Source organism: Oryza glaberrima, chromosome 9 (genome assembly GCF_000147395.1).
Source record: "Oryza glaberrima chromosome 9, OglaRS2, whole genome shotgun sequence".
Lineage (NCBI taxonomy): Eukaryota > Viridiplantae > Streptophyta > Magnoliopsida > Poales > Poaceae > Oryza > Oryza glaberrima.
The window spans coordinates 18,252,008-18,272,813 of NC_068334.1; the positions used below are offsets into that span (position 1 = coordinate 18,252,008).

At 45.1% G+C, this 20,806-nt stretch overlaps 3 protein-coding genes and 1 long non-coding RNA gene across 4 annotated transcripts; 1 reads left to right on the forward strand and 3 right to left on the reverse strand.

The window, feature by feature from the left end:
• Window positions 1–649: 649 nt before the first annotated feature.
• Window positions 650–6,508, reverse strand: LOC127784821 (uncharacterized). Its single transcript, XM_052312213.1, has 5 exons — window positions 6,277–6,508; window positions 6,087–6,185; window positions 4,005–4,109; window positions 2,719–3,918; window positions 650–2,036 (listed from the first exon to the last, which is right to left on the reverse strand). The coding sequence occupies exons 1-5, from the start codon at window positions 6,491–6,493 to the stop codon at window positions 919–921; spliced, it is 2,739 nt and encodes a 912-aa protein (XP_052168173.1). The 5' UTR covers window positions 6,494–6,508; the 3' UTR covers window positions 650–918.
• Window positions 6,509–9,374: 2,866 nt separating this feature from the next.
• On the reverse strand, window positions 9,375–13,565 carry LOC127785456 (probable glucan endo-1,3-beta-glucosidase A6). Its single transcript, XM_052312907.1, has 3 exons — window positions 13,318–13,565; window positions 11,875–13,218; window positions 9,375–9,879 (listed from the first exon to the last, which is right to left on the reverse strand). Exons 1-3 carry the CDS (start codon window positions 13,367–13,369, stop codon window positions 9,842–9,844), a joined length of 1,434 nt encoding a protein of 477 aa, XP_052168867.1. The 5' UTR covers window positions 13,370–13,565; the 3' UTR covers window positions 9,375–9,841.
• Window positions 13,566–15,301: 1,736 nt separating this feature from the next.
• LOC127785147 (uncharacterized) lies at window positions 15,302–16,767 on the reverse strand. The gene is made up of 4 exons (XR_008019668.1): window positions 16,245–16,767; window positions 16,044–16,159; window positions 15,826–15,954; window positions 15,302–15,731 (listed from the first exon to the last, which is right to left on the reverse strand). It is a non-coding gene; the product is annotated as an uncharacterized LOC127785147 (long non-coding RNA).
• A 2,070-nt stretch (window positions 16,768–18,837) lies between these two features.
• LOC127785146 (chloroplast envelope quinone oxidoreductase homolog) lies at window positions 18,838–20,707 on the forward strand. Its single transcript, XM_052312569.1, has 4 exons — window positions 18,838–19,187; window positions 19,300–19,441; window positions 19,554–19,642; window positions 19,739–20,707. Exons 1-4 carry the CDS (start codon window positions 19,116–19,118, stop codon window positions 20,456–20,458), a joined length of 1,023 nt encoding a protein of 340 aa, XP_052168529.1. The 5' UTR covers window positions 18,838–19,115; the 3' UTR covers window positions 20,459–20,707.
• The last annotated feature ends 99 nt before the right edge of the window (window positions 20,708–20,806 follow it).

Genomic DNA, 20,806 nt, shown 5'->3' on the forward strand with positions numbered 1-20,806 from the left:
ATATTTGATCCATATTTGAGTCGGTTTTTAAGTTCGTTCTCTTTTGAAAATACAGAATGTGTCGTATAAGAAAACTCGCATGCTAACTTTAGACAAACGGACTCCTAACTGCAGCTCATGATTTTCTAAAAATATATATATCCAAGCGAATTCCAATTTAATACAGAATGAGTCGTATAAGAAAACTCACGTGCTAACTTTAGACAAACGGACTCCTAACTGCAGCTCATGATTTTCTAAAAATATATATATCCAAGCGAATTCCAACAGTCAATTTCATCTTAACTAAACCATATAACCATAATAAGATTTAAACTAAACCATGGATGTGTTTAGTTGAGCGCAAAGTTTGGATTTTGGTTGAAATTGAAGATGATGTGACTGAAAAGTTGTGTGTATGACAGATTGATGTGATGGAAAAGGACTGAAGTTTGGATCCAAACTTTGGATCTAAACACAGCCCATATAACCATAATAAGATTTGAATAGATTTTACCTGTTACAACGCATGGGCTTTTTTCTAGTTAAAAGAAAAAAAAATTTGTTTCAAACAGTGTCTAAGATCCAATGCAGCGCACAGGGCTGAATCCACATCCATTCACGAGCAAGTTTACTATGAACATCAAAATCGCACATGATTCACAAAGTCTGAACATCAATGCAGATCAGCAAGTATCAGCTCGACATTACCAAACAATCTTACTTGCATGGACTATCTACACAAAAGATGTGGGGAGCTTTAGTTACAGCGGCAAATGTAGACCAATGCAAATACTAGAAAGAGCATCGTAGCATAGCCAAGCCCTTTACTACTGTTACTACTACTAGTGCTATCAATAATAACTCAAGATGCAACATGCACATGGTGTATAGCAGCAGCTTGGAGAAGCTTTGTGCTGCTGAAGATGGATGGCAGGCTTAGTGCACCGAGTGACAGCAAATGAACGGCATCCATGGCTGCTTCCTTACTTTGGATTTCTTCTCAGCATTGTTCTCGGGCAATCTTGCTGGAGAGCTCCAGAATTTGTTGTCATCAGCACCAGGTTTTGGGGACCCGGACTTGGCCGACGATGAGTCGTCCTTCGATACTCGGCGCCTGAATGACAAAACACGCTCCTTGGCAGTGGTTTTCTTTTCTTTCGTCTCCACACTCGCCTCGGCTAGGAGTACCTTGAGAGGGACATGAACTCTTTCTGAACTCTGCTTCGCTACTGTGGGAGAGATGCCTTCCTTCTGCTTGTTTCCCTCCTGGACAGCTGGGTCTTCAGTTTGCTTCTTTTCTTCAGCATTACATGTGTTTTGTATGGTGTTCATCTCCTTTGAGGAAGTATCTTGAGCTTGATTCTTGGCATTCATCTCCTCTGTGCTTGTGTCGTAACTCTGCTTCTTGTTGTCAGCATTATCTGATTTACATTCTGTCTTTGCACTGGTGTCTTCAGTCTGATTCTCCGCATCAGCATTTTCCAAGCTCCCTACTGCCGGCACTCCCTTAGCACCAGTATCTTCAACGTTTTCCCTTTCTTCTATGTTTTGTAGAGCACTCGTTTCCCTCGAAACAGTGTCAGCAGCCTGCTTCTTTTCAGCGTCATCTATGTGCTGCATTGCATTCCTCTCTGCACTCGTGTCATCAGTCAACTTCTCTTCTTCAACATTGTCTGCTTTCAGTATTGAATTCATCTCCTTCACACTAGTGCCTTCGGTCTCTTTCTTTTCTTCAACATTATCTTCACTAAGTGATGCAGTCATATCCTTGGTGCTTATGTCTTCAAGTGGCGTCTTCTCGTTACCATCATTCTTGAGAGCATTGATATCCTGAGAAGTAGGCATTGTGCTAAACTCTGCTGGAAGAAATACTTCAGATGGCACAAAATTGATGCCACTTGTAGGCTCCCCGTCTTCCTGTGGGCTATTGTTCACTGAGGCATCATGCAAGGAAATGTTCTTCGCAGGATCAGAAGTGCTACTGACAGACACATCCTCTGTGCCAACTGCAGGTTCATTTCCACAGGTACTTGAGATAGCTGGTACACGATCACCTGCCAGAAATGAGCAACAAATTTCAGTGACTGATACCATGTAATCAAAACTAGTAACGTCTGCTAGAAGAAAGTCATACAGTAACATTGGAATAGGGAGAATTGAAACGATTTTAACATATGACAATACAGAGCAACTAGCTCTGTATTCACAATCATTTTACCATTATCCACTATTCTCTCCAGAGGTGATAACAAGGCAACATGTGCCATGCAAAGAGAGGAAAACTATGATAAAAGTTGTTTGTACAGTAGCCATCCCCAAGAAAATACTGCTAACAAGATTAGGATTTAAAAGTCTACTGTGAATTCCAGCAAGCAAGTGAAGCCATCGTCATGACTCGTGAGTGAGCATTTATGCAGGAAGTAGTACATATAATTTAAGAATCTACCGCTGTTGATTTAACTTCTTTATATCCATGTAAGGCACTAAAGCAGAATATCATTTGCCTGAACACCTTAACCACGTGACATTTTAGATAAATTCCCTCCACAGCTTAGCATTTTTACCAATTTTCTTTAAAAACCAAACAAACATGTACAGGCTGTCAAATAAAAGCTAGACTAAAGCATATATAGCCTGGACGCATTAAATTTCAGCAATGAATTAACGACATTAAAAAACATACAGCAGAAATAGAATTACTGGCTTGTACATAATCCACGGTAAAACAATCCTAACCTGAGATGACAAATTGCTGGCCTTCAGCAATGCTAGTTTGGTCCGCAATTATCAGCTGATCCAATGGCAGAGGTGTAAAGTCAACTTGCAGCTTTGATTCAGCAACATTTTGTGCTTCCGAATGGTAATTCTCAGTTGGAAGCTCAAATAAGTCGTCGCTCCTGGTATCATCTAGAATGAACGGATTCTTTGTGGACACTTGATCCATTAGTAAGGCAACATGCTGACTTGCAGAGACCTGGCCTATAATAGGAGCCTCAGGGCCAATCTCTTTGCTGCAGACCACCTCTTCTGATAATCCATTAGGCTTCTCTACAGAAGGATTTTCATCTGCTTTATCAACCAACTCGACATGTTGTGGGTTCTCCTCACAAGAAAAACCCAACTCACTGCCCTTCGCTTTGATGCCTTCACTACAAATATCTTCATCATCAGAACCCCACATGCTATCCATATTAGTAACAACATGGTCACTCTGATGACCATCTAAAGAACATACTGAATTACCCAGGAACGGATTCTCAACAGGCAGCTGGGCATCTAAAGTATCTTTAACACACTTGTACTGTGAAGAGCAATCTGTCAAGGTATTTACAGCATTGGTGAGCTTCAGTTGATCTTCAGTTTGCAGAAAGTCAATTCTGGAATTTTCTGTTACAGATTCAACATTGGCTGATCCTGCTTTTTCTTCCAAACTTGGTGATACTTCAGATATGATGTGCAGAGCATCCATGCTATCTTCCATCAAGCTTTCAACCATTATGGGACTTGTAGATTGGGATGTTAGGTCAGAAATAAATGAAGTTGAACCATTGACATCACCAATAAACTCAGATGTCTTATCAGGTTTGCTGTCAACAATATATGTATTATCACTGTGAACATTAACTGAGAATTCATCTGAACTCTCAAGCATCACAGTAGGCTCAACTTCTTTTCCAACTATGGATTCACCAGATAAATCAGTCATATTGGGTTGTCCTGATAACTGATCTTTCGATACTCCATCCATTTCCACAGAAATTTCATTTGCTGCTACACTTGCTGCTGGTGAAACACTATCCAAATTCTTAATTTCTTCAATAGAAAAATCTGACTTATGTGCTACTGCTGCACCAACTTCAGAATCTGGTTGATGAAGAAAAGGAGACGCGTCCTGGTACTCATCAAGACTATCTTCTCGTTCAGCCGGACGTCCAACTGCAAGTGGTGAAATTTCAGAGTAATGTTCTGCAACTTAATTTTGACTTCATTGGTGCAAGGCCTTCATAAGTTAGTTTTCATACCTTCTTTTGTAATTTCATCAGAATGACTTGCGCAATTAATCACACCAGCTTCACTGCAGTAACCAGTGATGACTTGAACTCCGGTAACGTTTGGAGAAGCATGTTCTATTAAAGAATCAAACCAACACATTGTTAGATGAACTAAAACATGAAATAATAAGTAACGTGGAAAAGAACACTTATTAGTGAAACAAAGGATGGCAGGAATGATCAAAAACAACTCAAAAGCATTAATATTTTACTAGGATTGTCAGCATAATAAATCAGTAACCATTAAAGGTGTTTCCAATAAAAGCATGGAAGGATACAAAAGACTAGACGAAGTAACAGGAAATGTTAAGAACTCATGCTAAGTTATTGTGGAAAAGGATATGTTCTAATAAGTTAATAACGTGAGCTATACTAGGTTATTGGGAGAAAATGTCTCTAAATTCCTGATGTGCACCAAAATTAGCTTGTGGACATAGGGAGTTATTACTAACGGAAACTAAAGAGTGTAAATAAGACCCATAAAAGCTATTTTTATTGCGTAGGTTTATTTCCTAATATATTTAGTATTTCCACAGTAGCACTCTTTTCACTGTCATTATTTGCTAATAGGAGCAAAATGAGAGGTTTCACAGAAGACAATAAAAAATCACCGCAAAAAAGTGGAAAGACTGTACACACCTATTTCATAATTTACTATTCACAGAAGACTGTACACGCCTAATTCATAATTTGATTAATAACACAGTCTTAAGTAACTGCTGCACAAGTTTGCCCTAGCTAACTTTATATTGATATAGAGGACTAACCCTGAAAATCGGGCCCATAAAACAATCGAAAGACGAGTTTGCTGTAAATAGTATAATGGGATTGCAGTCATTAGAAACTTAGCAGCATAATGACTCCAGAATTAATGGACGATACAACATAACAACATGGCCACAGACCTTTAAAAAAACATGGACTAGTCACAACAATTAGGTAATAAATTACAGAAACTCATGTCAACACCCTGAATGATCTGTCCAAGTAGATGACTTCACAGTATTATAATAAGGATACAACCAAAATTTCAAGAGACATGCATCCACATAAGGAGACTAAACAATTCAGCATAGCAAACCAAACGCACATGTCACTAGGATAGCATGTGGTGTAAGACCATGTGTAGGAAGACAGCTTCTAAGCTATCTTACCTACCAACAAGAGTAATGACAGATATGTCGGATATTTAGCATGAAAGATGTACCAAGAAACCAACAAATCAGTTCACCTTGTCTGACTGCCAGTTTCGAGAAAGAATCCAATGAAGTATATGACCACAAAGACAAGCAAAGGCTTCTTACTGCTGACTAACATTACCAAGCCACCAACTTGCCGTGAAACACGGAGAGATAATCTAGGTGCTAGACGGTGGAAGGAACACTTGAATCTCAGTGATTAGCGCTTTGAATTTACTACTTTATTTAACACTCAACACCAAGTGACTCAGCAAAGTTCAGATCTACAGTTTGCAAGTCAGAAAAACAATTCACTCCAACTATTTCTACATCATTCTCACACAAGTATCTCTCCAACTCCAAAGAAAACAAGAAAGTACCAATGCTTTCAGCTTTAATGCTAACCAAGAACCACACGGACCTTTACTCCAGTACCCCAGAACAGTACCATCTCACTATGCCATGTGAGTTTCCTGTCCCTCTCCAAGGGGGGGACTGATGAGCAAAAGGCAGCCATACTTTTTGCCTTTTTCAGCCTCTCTAGCAACAAACCAAGCAAGACAACAAAAAGCACAACGTTGCACGCAGCAGAAGCAAAGCTTATGAAAGATTGCGGATTTAGTTAGCAGCAATCATCGCGATCTATCATCGATTTTGTCAGCTCTCACATCTCACAATGCAAGCAGGCAAAATCAAGGATAATTGCAACGAACCCCACACGAAAACCTCGAATTTAATATAGCACACGAGATTGAGCGGTAAACGAAAAGGCAACAAAGAAAAATTACCAGCAAGATACACGAGATAGATTGAGCGGTAAACGAGAAAGCAAGAAAGAAAATTACCGATGAAAAAAAAATACTAGAGATTATACCTGCAATCTCCTTCACCTCCACCAAATCAGCATCTCCTCTCGCAGATCCGAGCGATGGAGAGCCTGCATTCCCCTCCGACTCACCTCCTCCTGCTCTAACTGCAGCGAACACGAACGCGCGAAACCATCAAAAACCCAAGAACCCGAGACAACCCAATCCAAGGAGAAGCACACCAAATATAAACCGTACCTGGCAGGAGCCCCTCCCCCGCATTGCGCTCCATGGCGGCGTCCGCCTCCTCCCCCTCCTCCCGCTCGTCCGCGGCCGGCGCCTTCCCGCAGTTCTTCCGGTGGGAGCGGCGGAGCTTCGCGCTAGGGTTCGCGTTGGGGTACTGGTACCCGCACACGTGGCAGAGGTGCCCCCCGCTCAGCGCCTCCTTCCCCTTCCTCCCCTCCTCCCCCTCCATTGATATGCCCCCCACTCCCCTCCCCTTCTCCGCTTCTCGCCAATGGCGGCGGTGACCGGCGACGACGACGACTCGACGGCGGCGAATGCGGCGGCGGCGGCGGCGGCGATGGATGGAAGAAGAAAGAGGCTACTACTAAACTCCTCCTCCTTTTAGAGGCGGGGGGTTTGGAGTAAAGCCCACCGCAACGTGGAGCCCTACCCAAACCCGCTCCAAGAGTATGACGTGTGGGGCCACCTCTAGGTGGGGCCGTCACGTCAGTGGGCGTGTGGGTCAGCCCGGGCCGTGCCGCAATCAATGCGGCCCATGTGCGCCGCGTGTGTGCGTGCGTGAGCGCGAAAATTTTTCGCTGGGGTTATATATTTTTTTAGGGCACTTCGTGGAGGGAAAACTTACGTGGGACCCACCTGTAAGCCACACGCACGTCTCGGCGGGGGTGAAACGTGGCGGGAGATCTGGCCGTCCGACGTGGGGGTGATGGACGGCTGAGGATGTGGGTGAACCGGCCAGCGAGCCCGTGAAGGTGGGGCTCCACTAAAATGATGCGTTTGCCTTTTGTTTCTTTTTGTTCGCTGAGGTTTTTGATGTGCTTTTCACTCTTTCCAATGGAGTCAGGATAACTTAATTAGGAGTTTTAATATACTAGAATTAGTGAGTACTAAATTCTTTGCAAAATGTGAGGTTCAGTGGTGCATTATTTTATGGATTAGTGGAATAATCTTGGATTCTGAAATTTGTGTTTGCCTGTTGTTGTGTTGGTAATTTGCATTGGAAGTTCATCTAGAGCAAATGAGCTTGTTTGGCCTGCAGATTACTCATTGCACAGTTTGACGTGTTGCTTAAAAATGGCACTTGATTGATTTGCAATTTTGAGAGCGCCATCTATTTCTCATGATATCCACTGCTGCTGGCCCATCATGAACTAGTTCATGGCACTTGTACCCCTTTTTCTTTGCAACTTTTCAGAAAAATGGCTTTGAAATCTATCTTTGCAGTAGCTGTGTTTTTGCTGGAAAAGCACAAACTTTGATCTGATTTAATCATCGTCTTGATTGGATCAGGAGCAGGGGTAGTAGCCAGGAGTAGGAATTTTCACAGGGCAATCACTGCAGCCATGTGTGCTGTGCTCAGCATGATTAATGACAAAGGTACCATGAGATTTTCCGGAATGGGTGCAGTGTGCTCTATTTCTGCAGGAGTCATTAGATAATAATAACAACAATGTGTCAAACTGTCAATGTCCAACTCTTCTTTTTTTTTTTCAATTAATGCTTAACTGCTCACTGACCTGGAATCACAGAACAAAAATGATGGCTCTCTAATCCTGAGAAAGGTAGTTCCCAACCAACACCACACTAATCTCGTTGAACACCACCATAATCTAGTAAGCTACGGCAGCAAATGTGTGTGTTGGTATCTAGCTAGCTAGCTACCGGACTTTAGCTCACTTGCAAGTAATTTGTGCTCTTTTCTTGTTGCAGGTATAAGTGTGTTGGAGCTTTAAGAAGCTATCTATGGCTACACATCTATCCATCTCTACATCTGTCTATTGTCTAGCTTAGCTAGCAGTTGAAGTGGCTGAGGTGGTTATCCAATTTTTCTTTTAAGAAAACATAAACCCAAATCACCAGTCATCAGTCATCACCAATTCACCATCTCATGATTATCTCCATCTCAAGCAATGCATGTTTGCGAACTCATTATCTAAAAAAAAAAACTACAAGAATACCCCCTCCAATATCGAATAACCGACACCGTTGATTACAGCCGTGTTGAATTTATGATATTACACACTTTGATAGAATAACATATTTTCAACATTTATAAATTTTATAGAAAAAAGGAGAAATAAACTTGAATAGTATAAGTGCCAATTATTTCAGAACGCAATAAGTACGTTTGTAAGACGTGGTGATGCAATTGCAGCCATTGCATTTTGCAGCTTATGGTGAAGTGAAGTGGACAGGTAACCCCCTTGGTCATTATACCGGCCACTATAGGCAATTAGGCAGTAGCAAAGATAGATCTCTCGCATGGTCGGAGGAATCTCTGAATCTTAACACCTACGCCAAGCAAAGCCAACCATATCCTCACCATTAGTTTGTTCTTGCAGTGGTAGTTATCTCTGCAATCAGAAGCTGCTTCTTTCGTCGGCTGTTTTTTTCTCTCTTTTTTAATCACATTTTCTTCCAGCTGTGACGACAACAACAAAAAACTTTGGTCGTGAGAGTGAGATTCAGAGATGGATAGATCATCATAGGGTGGCAGTTAGGGTTTATAAAACCGACAAAAACCAACCAGTTTTCACGAAAAAACTGCACTTCCAAGCCGGCTCGAGAATAGAAACCGCTCGTTTCCTAGTAAAGTTTTTATAAAAATCAAACTGTTTTTTTAATACAAAATTTGACCAGATTTTACATGGAGCCATTGGTTTTGAAGCGTTTTTTTTTTTCATGAAAACCGAAAAAAAATCGGTGGATGTTGCTGTCGAGTAACTGACAAGCAGTACAGTGCAGTTAGAGGCACAGAGAAGGAAAAAAAAAAGGTCTTTGAGATGTAAATGTGCGTGATCTCTCTGCAGCGCACGGACAGAGCAGTAACAGTCGCTGTGTGAGCTGAGTCACTCGCCGATGTAAATGGCCCTATTCTGCTCATGTCCTTGTTGAACCAATCGTAGTGGCCAGTGTGACAAAGGAAAGGGCATGAATATTCCATGTTTTTTTTTTTTTGGCTGGAACACCGATCACATGTACTACTGAAATTCAGCTTGGCAATTTTAACTGAATTGATTTGTCTTTTTTGGCCTTGCTATAGTTACTAGTAGTACTTGTTCTTAAGAGAAGTGTTACACTCAAAGATTCTTTTTGTTTGAAAATATAAAAGATTCTTTTTAAATAACTTGCATACATCAAAATATTTCTGTAGATGATGTGCAAACTATTAAAAGATATTACAAAAAAAAAAAACTAAAACTCGAAGGATGAGTGACACAGTACAACACCATCCTTGTAGACGGGCCGTGTGGCAGAACTGCTACTCCTAGCTCGGTTGCAGAGGCAGGTGCAGGCCCATGTATGGCCCATGTGAGGCCCATGCAGAGGCAGGTGGTTCAGTTCTGAAAATTTCGTTCTAATTAAGCCACAGATCTTCTTCTACTGATTAAGCCACAGAAAAACAGACCGCAAATTTCGCTGTTACATCACAGTTCACAGGTTTTGTAGACGATGAGCAGATACAGAAGTACTCAACTACCTAACTTCCTGGGTCTAAATCTAATCAGGTTTGACAAAAATAAAATAAATCGAGAACAATGTTGTTCATTTTCATATTGTCCTCCCATGCAATCAGTTAGTCCAAAGAACTGTGGAATTTGCATGATCCGTGGCCTGCAAAAAACACACACAACAAAATCAGTGATTCGAACTAATCACTTAATCAGCACGGCAGGTTAACCACTGAAGTGTAAAATAGAAGCATATTAAGATACACCGAATAAGTTGCTTGTGCTTGCAGAAAATGGTAAAGTGCGTGCCCAAGAGTAACAGATAAGAGTGCACCATTAGCAGATTTGGTATCCTGATTTCTCCTAGTTGAGTTAGCAAAGGACCTTTCTTTTGAGTCGAAAGCAACATCCACCAAGGCTACTTTTTTACCAAGTTATAAGCTAAGTGAGATGCTAAAGAACAGAAGAAGATCATACATACACGAGCTAGTGTCCAAGGATGTTTAGCTATGGAAGGGAGCATTACACTGACGTCCCACCTAAAATGCTTACACTGTCATGAATGAAATGACTATTTTCTTCTGCACACAGAGAACTTGCTAGAGAATACTCATCATGTCACATATATTTGACGTTTAGGATAAGATTTGGTCGAACTTTTGAAACTTTGATAATCAATTTTATATCATAACAAGTTTATAAAATCTAATGATATTATAATATTATGATAGTACTTTTGAAGGCAAAACTAAGCATTTGAGAAATTATTCATGGCCAAAGTTCTAGAAGCTTGACCAACCCTTGTTCTAAACGCCAAATATTTGTCAGCAGAGGAAGTACGTTGTAAAGGAGAAAAATAAAGAGGCAGTGTCTCAGCATTTTTCCCCACTCCCAAATGTCCAGCTGTCTAAGAACAGTTTATAGTCATGGCCCTGCAAATGCCTGTGTATGCTTTGCAGGGATGCAGGTTGCAGGCTTGCAGTTGGCCTTACTCAAGGCTATGCGAAATGTGCAGGTGGGTTTGAGTCTTTTGACCAAATCAATATATGGTCCAAGTTCACAAGCATGCGAGCATGTACTGTGGCATTTGGATGGAAGGCAACCCACGGATCATACTTTGTCCGCAGTAATGACAGCCAAGCAGTCAGCTCCATTCGTCTGAATGAATCTTTCAGAACAAATGTGCAGACTGAAAATGAATGAATCTTTCAGAACAAATGTGCAGACTGAAAATCTTTTGGAAGTGAGCCAGGGAGAGACAAACATCATAATAGATCCTAATAAAGATGCCTTCTACTGTATATGCACTACGCAAATGACTAATGGGGAATTTTGGGGTATTATATTAGCATGAACAAATGAATTAGCTTCTACAGTAGTGTTCAACATATGCTCATTGTTCAACATGGTTCAGAAATTTCATTCTTTAAAATTATACTTTATCATTTAAATTAAGTACCAAATGTATGTTCCAAAATCCTAGCGAGGAGTTCCAATTATAGGACTACACAAGCTACGGTAACCCAAATTCTAAATATGAACCTATCTGAAAACACTAGCATTAGATATGCTTAAATTAGTAACATTCAAAAATCAAAACCAATCGGGATCGAGATCATAATGTATTGGGTCAACTGAAGTGCTGTTGATTAATATTATCAGGTACAATTATATCCTGGGCACCTGTAATCTGATTCCAGCAAATAGTTTCTTATTGACAATGCACTTGTAATCCTACTGTCCTAGAAATTTCATCCTTCTCCAGTTGACACTGACTTCAGAAGTCATTTAAATAATCAAACCTAATCCCAGGAGATACGTAAGATTATTTGTTTTCATCAACCCAATCATCAGAAAAGACAACTAAACGAGAAGACATCGCCTAGTGCTGTAATGCTCACAAAAAATTGCAAGCTTGACCAGCTTTCAAGCGTTCATCACCAATGCCATAAAGACATCGCCTTTATTCCCTCACCAGCAAAACGCCACATCTATTCTAGACCTTACAGAATTCTAATTTCTAAAGAACCAGCATCCAAAGTAAATTCATCCATCAATCTAGATCACTAAAGATGGAAATCATAAATTGCATTTGCATGTATCAATCGAAATCTGAGCAAAAATGGAGTAAAATTTTCCAGATATTTTTCAGGCTTACTTGGATCTTTGGTGGTCTCCTCGGCGAGGTTGTTGAAGTAGCACGTCGCACCGGTCTTCCTCAGCTGCTGCCAGTACGAGTTGAAGGCGTAGCTGGCGTGCGCCGCCGTGGTGTTCGGCCGGAAGCACTCCCCGCCGGGCTGGATGGCGTCGCACGTCCCGTTCCCCTGCCCGCACGCGTACGCCAGCGCGTCGCCCACCGCCGTCTCGTTCAGCTTCTCGCCGCGGCGGCCGGCGAGCACGCACCACACGGGGCCCTTGTACGGCGCGTCGTTCTCCGGCGGCGGCAGCAGCGGGTACGACCGGAGCGGCCGCGCTCCGGCGAGGTCGACCGGGTACACCGCCGTGCCGTTGGCGTAGTACAGCCCCCAGTGCCGCTCCGTGCCGGGCCCCGGCTTGAGGTCCTCGTTGTAGAGCGAGAACACGAACACCGGCATCTTCGCGCCGGGCCGCGCCGGCGTGCCGGGGCTCCTCGCCATCCGCGCCGCGAGGTTCCTGTTGTAGATGGCGGCGTTGTGGGCGTTGCAGCCGATCTGCTCGTAGTCGCCGCCGTTGGGCCAGCCGGTCTCCGCGATGCCCAGCTTCACGCCCCCGTACCCCAGCTTCGCCATCGCGTGCACCACGGCGTCGAGCATTTCGTCGAGCATGTTGGTGTATGTGAGCCCCGTGCCCGGATCAACGTAGCGGCCGCCGCCGCCGCCGCCCTGGAAGAGCGCGTACTCGAGCGGGACGGTGTCGTTGTTGCCGGCCCAGACGAAGTACGGGTAGGCGTCGACGAAGTAGTACGAGTTCGTCCCGTTCAAGAACCGGAGCAGCGGGCGCACGACGTCGCCGGCGATGTCGGGGCGGAACGCCGCGGCGGACGGCGGCCGCGGGAACGCCCCCGACGTGAGCGCGTCCATGGCGAGCGTGGTGCTGATCTTGACGCTGCTGATCCTCCTCCTCCGGAGGCTCACGTGGAGGTTCTCCATGGCCGGCACGATGCGGGGCCAGGTGGAGTTGGCGATGGAGTAGTCGGAGAGGAGCTCGTTGCCGACGAGGAGGTACTTGACCCGCGTCTCCGGGTAGTAGGGCACCAGATTCTCCGCCACCCACCTGTCCGCGGCGGCGGCGGAGGCGGCGAGCCCCGGGATGATCTCGTTGGGCACCATGATCGACACCCGCATGCGCGTCCCCGCCAGCGCGCGGAGCACGCTCGAGTTCGCGTCGTAGATCTTCACCGACCCGGCCCCCACCGCCCGGAGGAGCTCCACCGACCTCGCCGGCGGCGGGATGTCGTCCGCCACCCTCCCGTAGTTCACCCCGATGCCATGCGCCGCCGCGGTGCTCCTCTCCTGCGCCACCACTACCCCCACCCCCAGCCAAAAAAAAAATTAAAAAAAACATTTAGCCATATCTCAAGTCAGAACACGAGAAGGCGGAGGTGGTGGGCGGCGGCGCTCACCGTGGCAGCCGGCGAGGAAGACGACGACGAGGAGGGCGGCCATGGACGCCATGGGTGAAGGTGTTCGACGGTGGCGTGGGAAACTGGAGCGGGATGTCTTCTGGAAGGGGGGTTTAACTAGGAGTTTTAAATTAAAGTGTTTAGGGTTAGCCTTGACAACGGTTGCATTGGGTTAAGCGGTTAATCCTGTGGGCTTTCGAGTAAACAATGTAATTAACGTTTTTTTACTACTACTAGTGAGGTAGAGGCAAAGCTGGGGTGCAAATGCCAAGTGCAAAGTGGAGAGGAGACACATGCTTGCGAGGAGAAAGGCGATATGGGAGAAAATTACAGGGAAAGGCTGTGAAAATTACAGGGAAAGCCTGTGGATTTGTATATTTTTACCTGTGGCATTGGCCGTTGCCCATTGCCTTCTCTGCTTTTGTGCATTGGATCCTCTGTTTTTTTTTTTGCCTACTTTTTTTTTTTTCGTTTCAGGGGTCATTGGATCCTCCGTTTTGGGGGAGAAGTTCACTTTGGTCATTTGGTGAAGGTGGCTTTGCAATCGACCGATTGTTTTTGTCTCTTTTTTTCACTAGGGCCTTTTCTCCTTTATTTTTAAGGATTGTTTTAATTAGATGCGAGCTGTCATAAAACCGTGCAAAGAATAAAGAGTACTCTACTTCATGTGTTGTGTTGACACTTGACAGTGGTGTGTACTAGTGGTGTGTTTGAGGAGAAGGGGATTAAGGAGGTTGGGAAGATACGTAAAATAAGGTGAGCTATTAGCACATGATTAATTGAGTATTAATTATTTTAAACTTTAAGAATGAATTAATATGCTTTTTTAAAGCAACTTTTCTATAGAAATTTTTTACAAAACACATACCGTTTAGTAATTCAGGAAGCGTGTGCGCGAAAAACAAAACAATCTTTCTCCCTTTCTCCTGCGCTCAAACGCAGCCTAGATGAAGAGAGAATGTGCAACGAGCATATATGTGTAGGAAGTTTCCATCGCTTTTGTTTCTTTATCCTTTTGGCTTTTGGCAGTAGCACTGTTACTCTAACCGTTCTATAATATAAGGGATTTGAGTTTTTCTTATACTGTTTGACCACTCGTCTTATTCAAAAAAATTTAGATTTATTATTTATTTTTGGACTTACTTTATTATCCAAAGTATTTTAAGCACAACTTTTCGTTTTTTATATTTACACAAATTTTTTAAATAAGACGAGTGGTCAAACAATACAAATAAAAACTTAAAATCCCTTATATTATTAGACGGAGGGAGTAGCTAGTAGGAGGAATAACATGATGCAGCTAAAGAGAGGAAAGCGAGAAGAAACGCACAATCCCTCGTCCTCCTGCCTTTTCTCGTCGAACAAAATCACCCCCCTCCCCTTATCCTTCCTCCTTTACAGTGTGCCTGGCTATAGGGTTCACAATTCTGATCCATCCTTCCTCCTTTAGAGTGTGCGTGGCTATAGGGTTCACAATTCTGATCCATCCTTCCTCCTTTAGAGTGTGCGTGGCTATAGGATTCACAATTCTGATACCGGATCAAAATCCGCTCACCTTAAGTATCATTGGATTTTCGCTGAATCCATTGATAAACCGACAAAAACCAATAAAATCTGAATAAATTCTATCAAAATTTTAAAATTCAGTTTAATTTTTTTTAATCTAACCTAAAAATCTGAGTGGTTTATGTATTCGATCAATCAGTCCACTGAAATTGTGAACCCTGACGCGCACGTCATTTTGGCTGCACTGCACACGGACGGACACCGCAACCAAACACCGACAACTGCGCCATCGACGCGGTCCGCTGCCGCACGACGCACGCACGCACGACAGCAGGAAGGGCGACGACTTGATCACGCGTCGGTGGATGTTGTCTCACGCGTCTACGTGGGGGCGAGTGGCAACGTTGCTGGGCTTGTAGGCGACATCGATTGGCCTTCTGTTTGTCCGGCCTGTTAAGGGTTTTGAGGACATATGGTCTTTCTTGGAAAAAAGTACACCGGAGGTCCTCCATCTTGTCACTGAATTACAAAATCATCCCTCAACCCAAAAACTGGTGCAAAATAGATCCCTCGGTGCTATTGTTATCGGTTTTTGCTGACTTGGCGCCTACGTGCCTCCTTTGACTAGGTGTTCATACTACGTGGTGCTTACGTGGGAGTTTCATCCATAAATAATAATAATAATAAATAGGCTGGGCCCACTGGTCAGGTCTCCTTCTTCCTTTTCTCTCCTCTCGCCGTCGTCGCTCTCCTCGCCGTTACGGTCGCCGCGCAGGCCCTGGAGCGGAGCCATCTTGTGCGCCGGGATGGGGGTCACTCGCAGGGCGAGGTCCCCGGCCACCACCCCCGCGCCGGTCGCTACCCCGCTCAGCAGTAGCGAGGAGGAGGGACGCCCGCTGCCGATGAACCTGTGGTCAAAACACAAAATCCATCGAGAAAAATCTTCAGTGCAAGCTTATGGTTATACATGAGGACCTATGATGAACAGACTCTTGAGCTCACCAATTTTGAACCTTCTTCATTTCCATATAACAGAGCTGCTGCTGCAAGCACATCCATGCTGTTATGTACTGGCAAATTTCCCTTCATGGGCACTTTCGTGGGCTTGTTAAGCACAAGTATAGCAGAATCCTGAAATTTCAAAATTTTGCATACAATTATGACTCTGAATGATGTAAATTAAAAACAGTAAGCTCCAAAAAATACACTAAATTGATTACCTTGTGGATGACAGGCCTTCTCAATCTCATCTCTAATCTCGCCCTCTGCCACTGAAACAGGAAGGTGAATTCTCATGCCAGGCTCCATCACATCATTATGCTTGATCTGCAACAAACTGCTGAGCATATTTACTTCATTCAAACCGCAGAACAATAGTATACAAACAGATTTTAGGAACGAAATCTCTATTGTACCTATACCTTCTTGAGATGATGCTTCTGGCTCTTAGTAGTTTCAACTGAAACCTCATGATCAGAGCACTCGGAATGAACCTGGTAAACGGGGAACAGATAGTTTCACTTCATACAAAAAAGGAATCCCTAAATGTAGAGCCAACTGCGTATGACATCAAACTGAGAGAAAAGATTGCAAGAGAAAAACTGCGGCGCCGTCCTCCTCCTCTTCCACATCGCCCCGTCGACGCCCGGCAGCCCGGCGCGGGGGAGGTCCTGGCAGTCGACGTCGAGGCCGCGGAGGGACTTGACGATGGGGGCGAGGTCAACGGCGATGGGGGCGACGGAGGCGCCGCTCTCCTCGAAGGCGGCCGCGCCGCCGCCGGAGTACGGAGGCGCCGCTCTCCTCCGACCCCGCCGGCGAGCTCGAGGCCGTCGAGCTCCCCTCCTCCCTCGAGGTGCTCCAGGAGCGGTTGCTTCCCCCGCGGCGCCGACGTCTTCCCCCACCTCTGCTCGCCTGCAGTCCAGTACAGCCTCGCGCTCGCGCTCAGCAGGCAGAGAGAGAAGAAGAGAACAGGGAGGACAGAGATGACGTGGCATTCTGATATATGGGTCCCACACTGACTCAGCTGTCACGTAAGACAAAACCGGGGTCAAAACCACCAAAAGACCAATTGTGACCGGTTTTGATTAGTTAAGGGACGCCGGATATCTGGTTTTGCGGTTGGGGACGATTTTGTAACAAGATGACAAGTTGAGGGACCTTCAATGTACTTTTTCCGGTCCTTCTTTATGGTTGGAATGAGCCCATGGTGTAAAGTCCGAATGAAATAAAGCCCATTTTGCGTTGTTAACTCGTTCATACTTCTTTCATCCTAAAATATAAGGTACATTCACCGAATGAGACTCATCTTAATACTACAAATCTGAACAGCTAGGATGTGTCCCATTCGATCAAAGTACCTTACATATTCTAGGGCGGATGGAGTACTATTTTAGAGGGAAAGGTCGACTTCACGTCCTCAACTACGTGTCTTGAGTTTCATTCGCATCTCTCAACTATAAAACAGGCTATAGAACGTCCACGAACTTTTAAAATTAGTACAAATCAAATCTCTCTGTGGTATCGAGAGCAATTTTGAGCTTTCTCGTTCCCACCAAGCCTAGAGCATCCACACCATCTCGTTCCCTTTTCTCGCTTTCCTCAATTATAGGGTTATCGAGGTTCCCAGGGAAGATCCAAGCGGTTTAGCCAGATGAGGAGCCCAACGAGGCCTGCCGATGGAAAGAGCATATCGGGTTGCCGCCGCACCACCTTCGCATTCCAACGTCATTGGCCACATGAGAGAGAGAGAGAGAGAGAGAGAGAGAGAGAGATGCAGAGAGCTACAAATCGAACGTCTGATGTTGTAAAAAAAATCGGACGGACAAATGTTTCAGTTGACCGTTGGTGCAACATTAAGTTATACATGGTGAAACAAAAAATCCAGCCTCTAAAACATATAAAAATTCTGTGAAACACAATAAAGTCATATGGTGAAACATATTTCTATCACGTATGAAACATTACGTTTTTATTGTTTGAAACACATGTTTTTCTTTCATCATAATATAATCATGTGATATCTTGTTATAAAGATTTAATTATAACGAATTCAACGGTGTGATCGAATCGCTCATCAAATAAGTAGTTTGGAAGATTTTTTTTAAGATTACTAAATAGTTATATGCATGTATGGTGTGGGGAGAAAGTCAATAAAATGGTACGAGAGAGAGAGTGGAGGCATATGTGTCTCATATTTTTTCAGCGCGAAGCATTGAGTTATACGTGGTGAAACAAAAAAAATCAGTTATTGAAACATTTAACTTTTCTATGAAACACAATGAAAACTCATGTTGAAACATATTGCTACTGCGTCTGAAACATTAAACTTAACGGACTGAAACATACATTTTTCTTTCATTGGAATGTAATGATGTGATATCTTGTTATAAAGATTTAATTATAACAAATATAATGGTGTGATCATATCACAGATTGGATAAGTAAATCAGAAGAAAAAATTATTTTGAAGATCATTATAATATGTATGGATGTATGGAGTGGATAGGGAGGTAATAGTTTGCCCGTCCAATTTTTGTTTATTGCGTCAGACGTCTAATAGAAAGCATTTCCGGAGAAAGACAGGAGGGGAGATGGGTGAAGGGAGATAAGAGGCGAGAGAGTGAGGAGGCACCATGTGGATTCCATTGATATTTTTTTTGCTTCTATTGTTATGTAAGTGCACATAAACGTCACATGGAATTAAAATCAAGTCAGCAAGCCATGTAGATGTCGTGCTAGCCGAAACCGCTGTTAATAGTATCGAGTGACTTAATTTGTATCCTTTTTAGAAGTTGAATTGTTGAAACGTAATTTTTACCTGATTCTACGGTTTAGGGACGCCAACGAACGAAACTTGACCCGTCGTTGGGTTACGTGGACTTTCTCCTATTTTGAAATTTTCATGTTGAGTTGTCTACACACTGGCCCGACTGAATTGTCGTCAATGCCTAAGCCGCAGTAAAGTACTACTACTAGTTTACTACTGCAGTGTACCGGCGTGCGGTGCGGAGCGCGGCCACGTCCGCCGCCGCCTCGCCTCGGCGAGGAGCCAAGCCGCCGGTCAAACAAAGGCTACTGCCAATGCGATCCGATCCCATGGCCTCTCTCCATCTATCTCTCGATGGTAGACTAGTTCGATCCGCCGCTGCCATAAGTACGGCCGCGCCTGGCAGCTACTGTCGCAAATTGCCCCCGATTCCCTCTTCTCAGTCGCAGAACGGTACCCCTCGTACGAAAACGAGGCTCAGTCGGTTAGGAATTTCTGTAACCGGTTTCACCTCTGGGCAAGGGCCATGGCCACTTCTTCTCGGAGGATGCGCGCCGTGCAGTACGACAAGTACGGCGGTGGAGCTCAAGCACTCAAGGTATACAATGATTCGTTCAATTAACGTCCATGGTTAGCTATTAAGCAAAGCATCAAGCATATGTGATTATGTCTGATTGTGTTGGTTTGTACCGTGGGTGCTACTGCTTCAGCATGTGGAGGTGCCGATCCCGACGCCGAAGAAAGGCGAGGTGCTGATCAAGATGGAGGCCGGCAGCATCAACCAGGTCGACTGGAAGTTCCAGAAAGGTGTCGCTCGCCCGTTCATGCCCAACAAGTTCCCCTTCATCCCAGGTAGTAGTAATCCAAGATCAAAACATGCATGGCATTGGCATAGCACACCAACTGCTAATTGAAATGGTCAATTGTTGATTAATCACTGATGCATTCATGGATGGTCGAACAGTTTATGATCTTGCCGGAGAGGTCGTGGAGCTGGGCCGCGGCGTGAGCAGCTTCAAGGTCGGCGACAAGGTCATCGCCATCAATTTCCCTGTAAGATTGTTAGTTATATGATATGAGTTTTGGCAGAGTAGATTAGTTTGTGTTGATTTCGACGTGATAATATTGCTGTGATCCGTGTAATGGCAGGGCGGCGGCGGGCTCGCCGAGTACGCGGTGGCGCAGGCGTCGCGGACGGCGCCGCGGCCGCCGGAGGTGTCCGCGGCCGTGGGCGCGTGCCTGCCGATCGCCGCCGTCACGGCGCTCGTGGCGCTGAGGACCGCCGGTGTCAGCTTAGACGCCGGCGACGGCGGCGGCGGCGGCGCCAAGAAGAACGTGCTGGTCACCGCGGCGTCCGGCGGCGTCGGCCACTTCGCGGTGCAGCTGGCGAGCGCCGCCGGGCACCGCGTCACGGCGACCTGCGGCGCGCGCAACGCCGGCCTCGTCGGCGGCCTCGGCGCCGACGAGGTGCTCGGCTACGCCACCCCGGAGGGCGCGGCGCTGCGGAGCCCCTCGGGGCGGAGGTACGACGCCGTGGTGCACTGCGCGGCGGTGGCGGGGCTCCCGTGGTCCGCGTTCGCGCCGGTGCTCGCCGACGCCGGCGTGGTCGTCGACCTCACGCCGGGCGCCGCGGCCTTCGCCACGGCGCTGCGGCAGAGGGTGACCTTCTCCAGGAAGAGGCTGGTGCCGCTGTTCGTGTCGCCGACGAAGGAGGACATGGAGCTCGTCGCCGGCATGGTGGCGGAAGGGAAGCTCAGGGCGGTGATCGAGTCGAGGCACCCGCTGAGCAGGGCGGAGGAGGGCTGGGCCAGGAGCATGGCGGGGCACGCCACCGGCAAGATCATCGTCGAGATGGGAGACGAACAGTGAGTGTGAGCTCGACGGATTTGTGGCCTGGAAGAACAGAATAAGATACGATTTTGTAGCGTGCAACTGTGCATGTATAGATGTACTGCTTGAGTCTTTTATTGACTCTCATCGTTTGTTTGTTTGTTAGCTTATAAGCCACAATCATCAAAATTTAAGTTTCAAACTAAATTTGGTATTATTTGTTTTCTTTAACCTTTGGCTTTTAAACAGCTAAGAATAAAATATAAAGACCCCACCCTAATTATTGTTCACCATTGTCTTGTTTATTTTTCTATGGCTTATCAACCGATGCAACCAATGTCATTCAAATACTCGTACTTGGTCTATGGTGATCACTACTGACTAGCA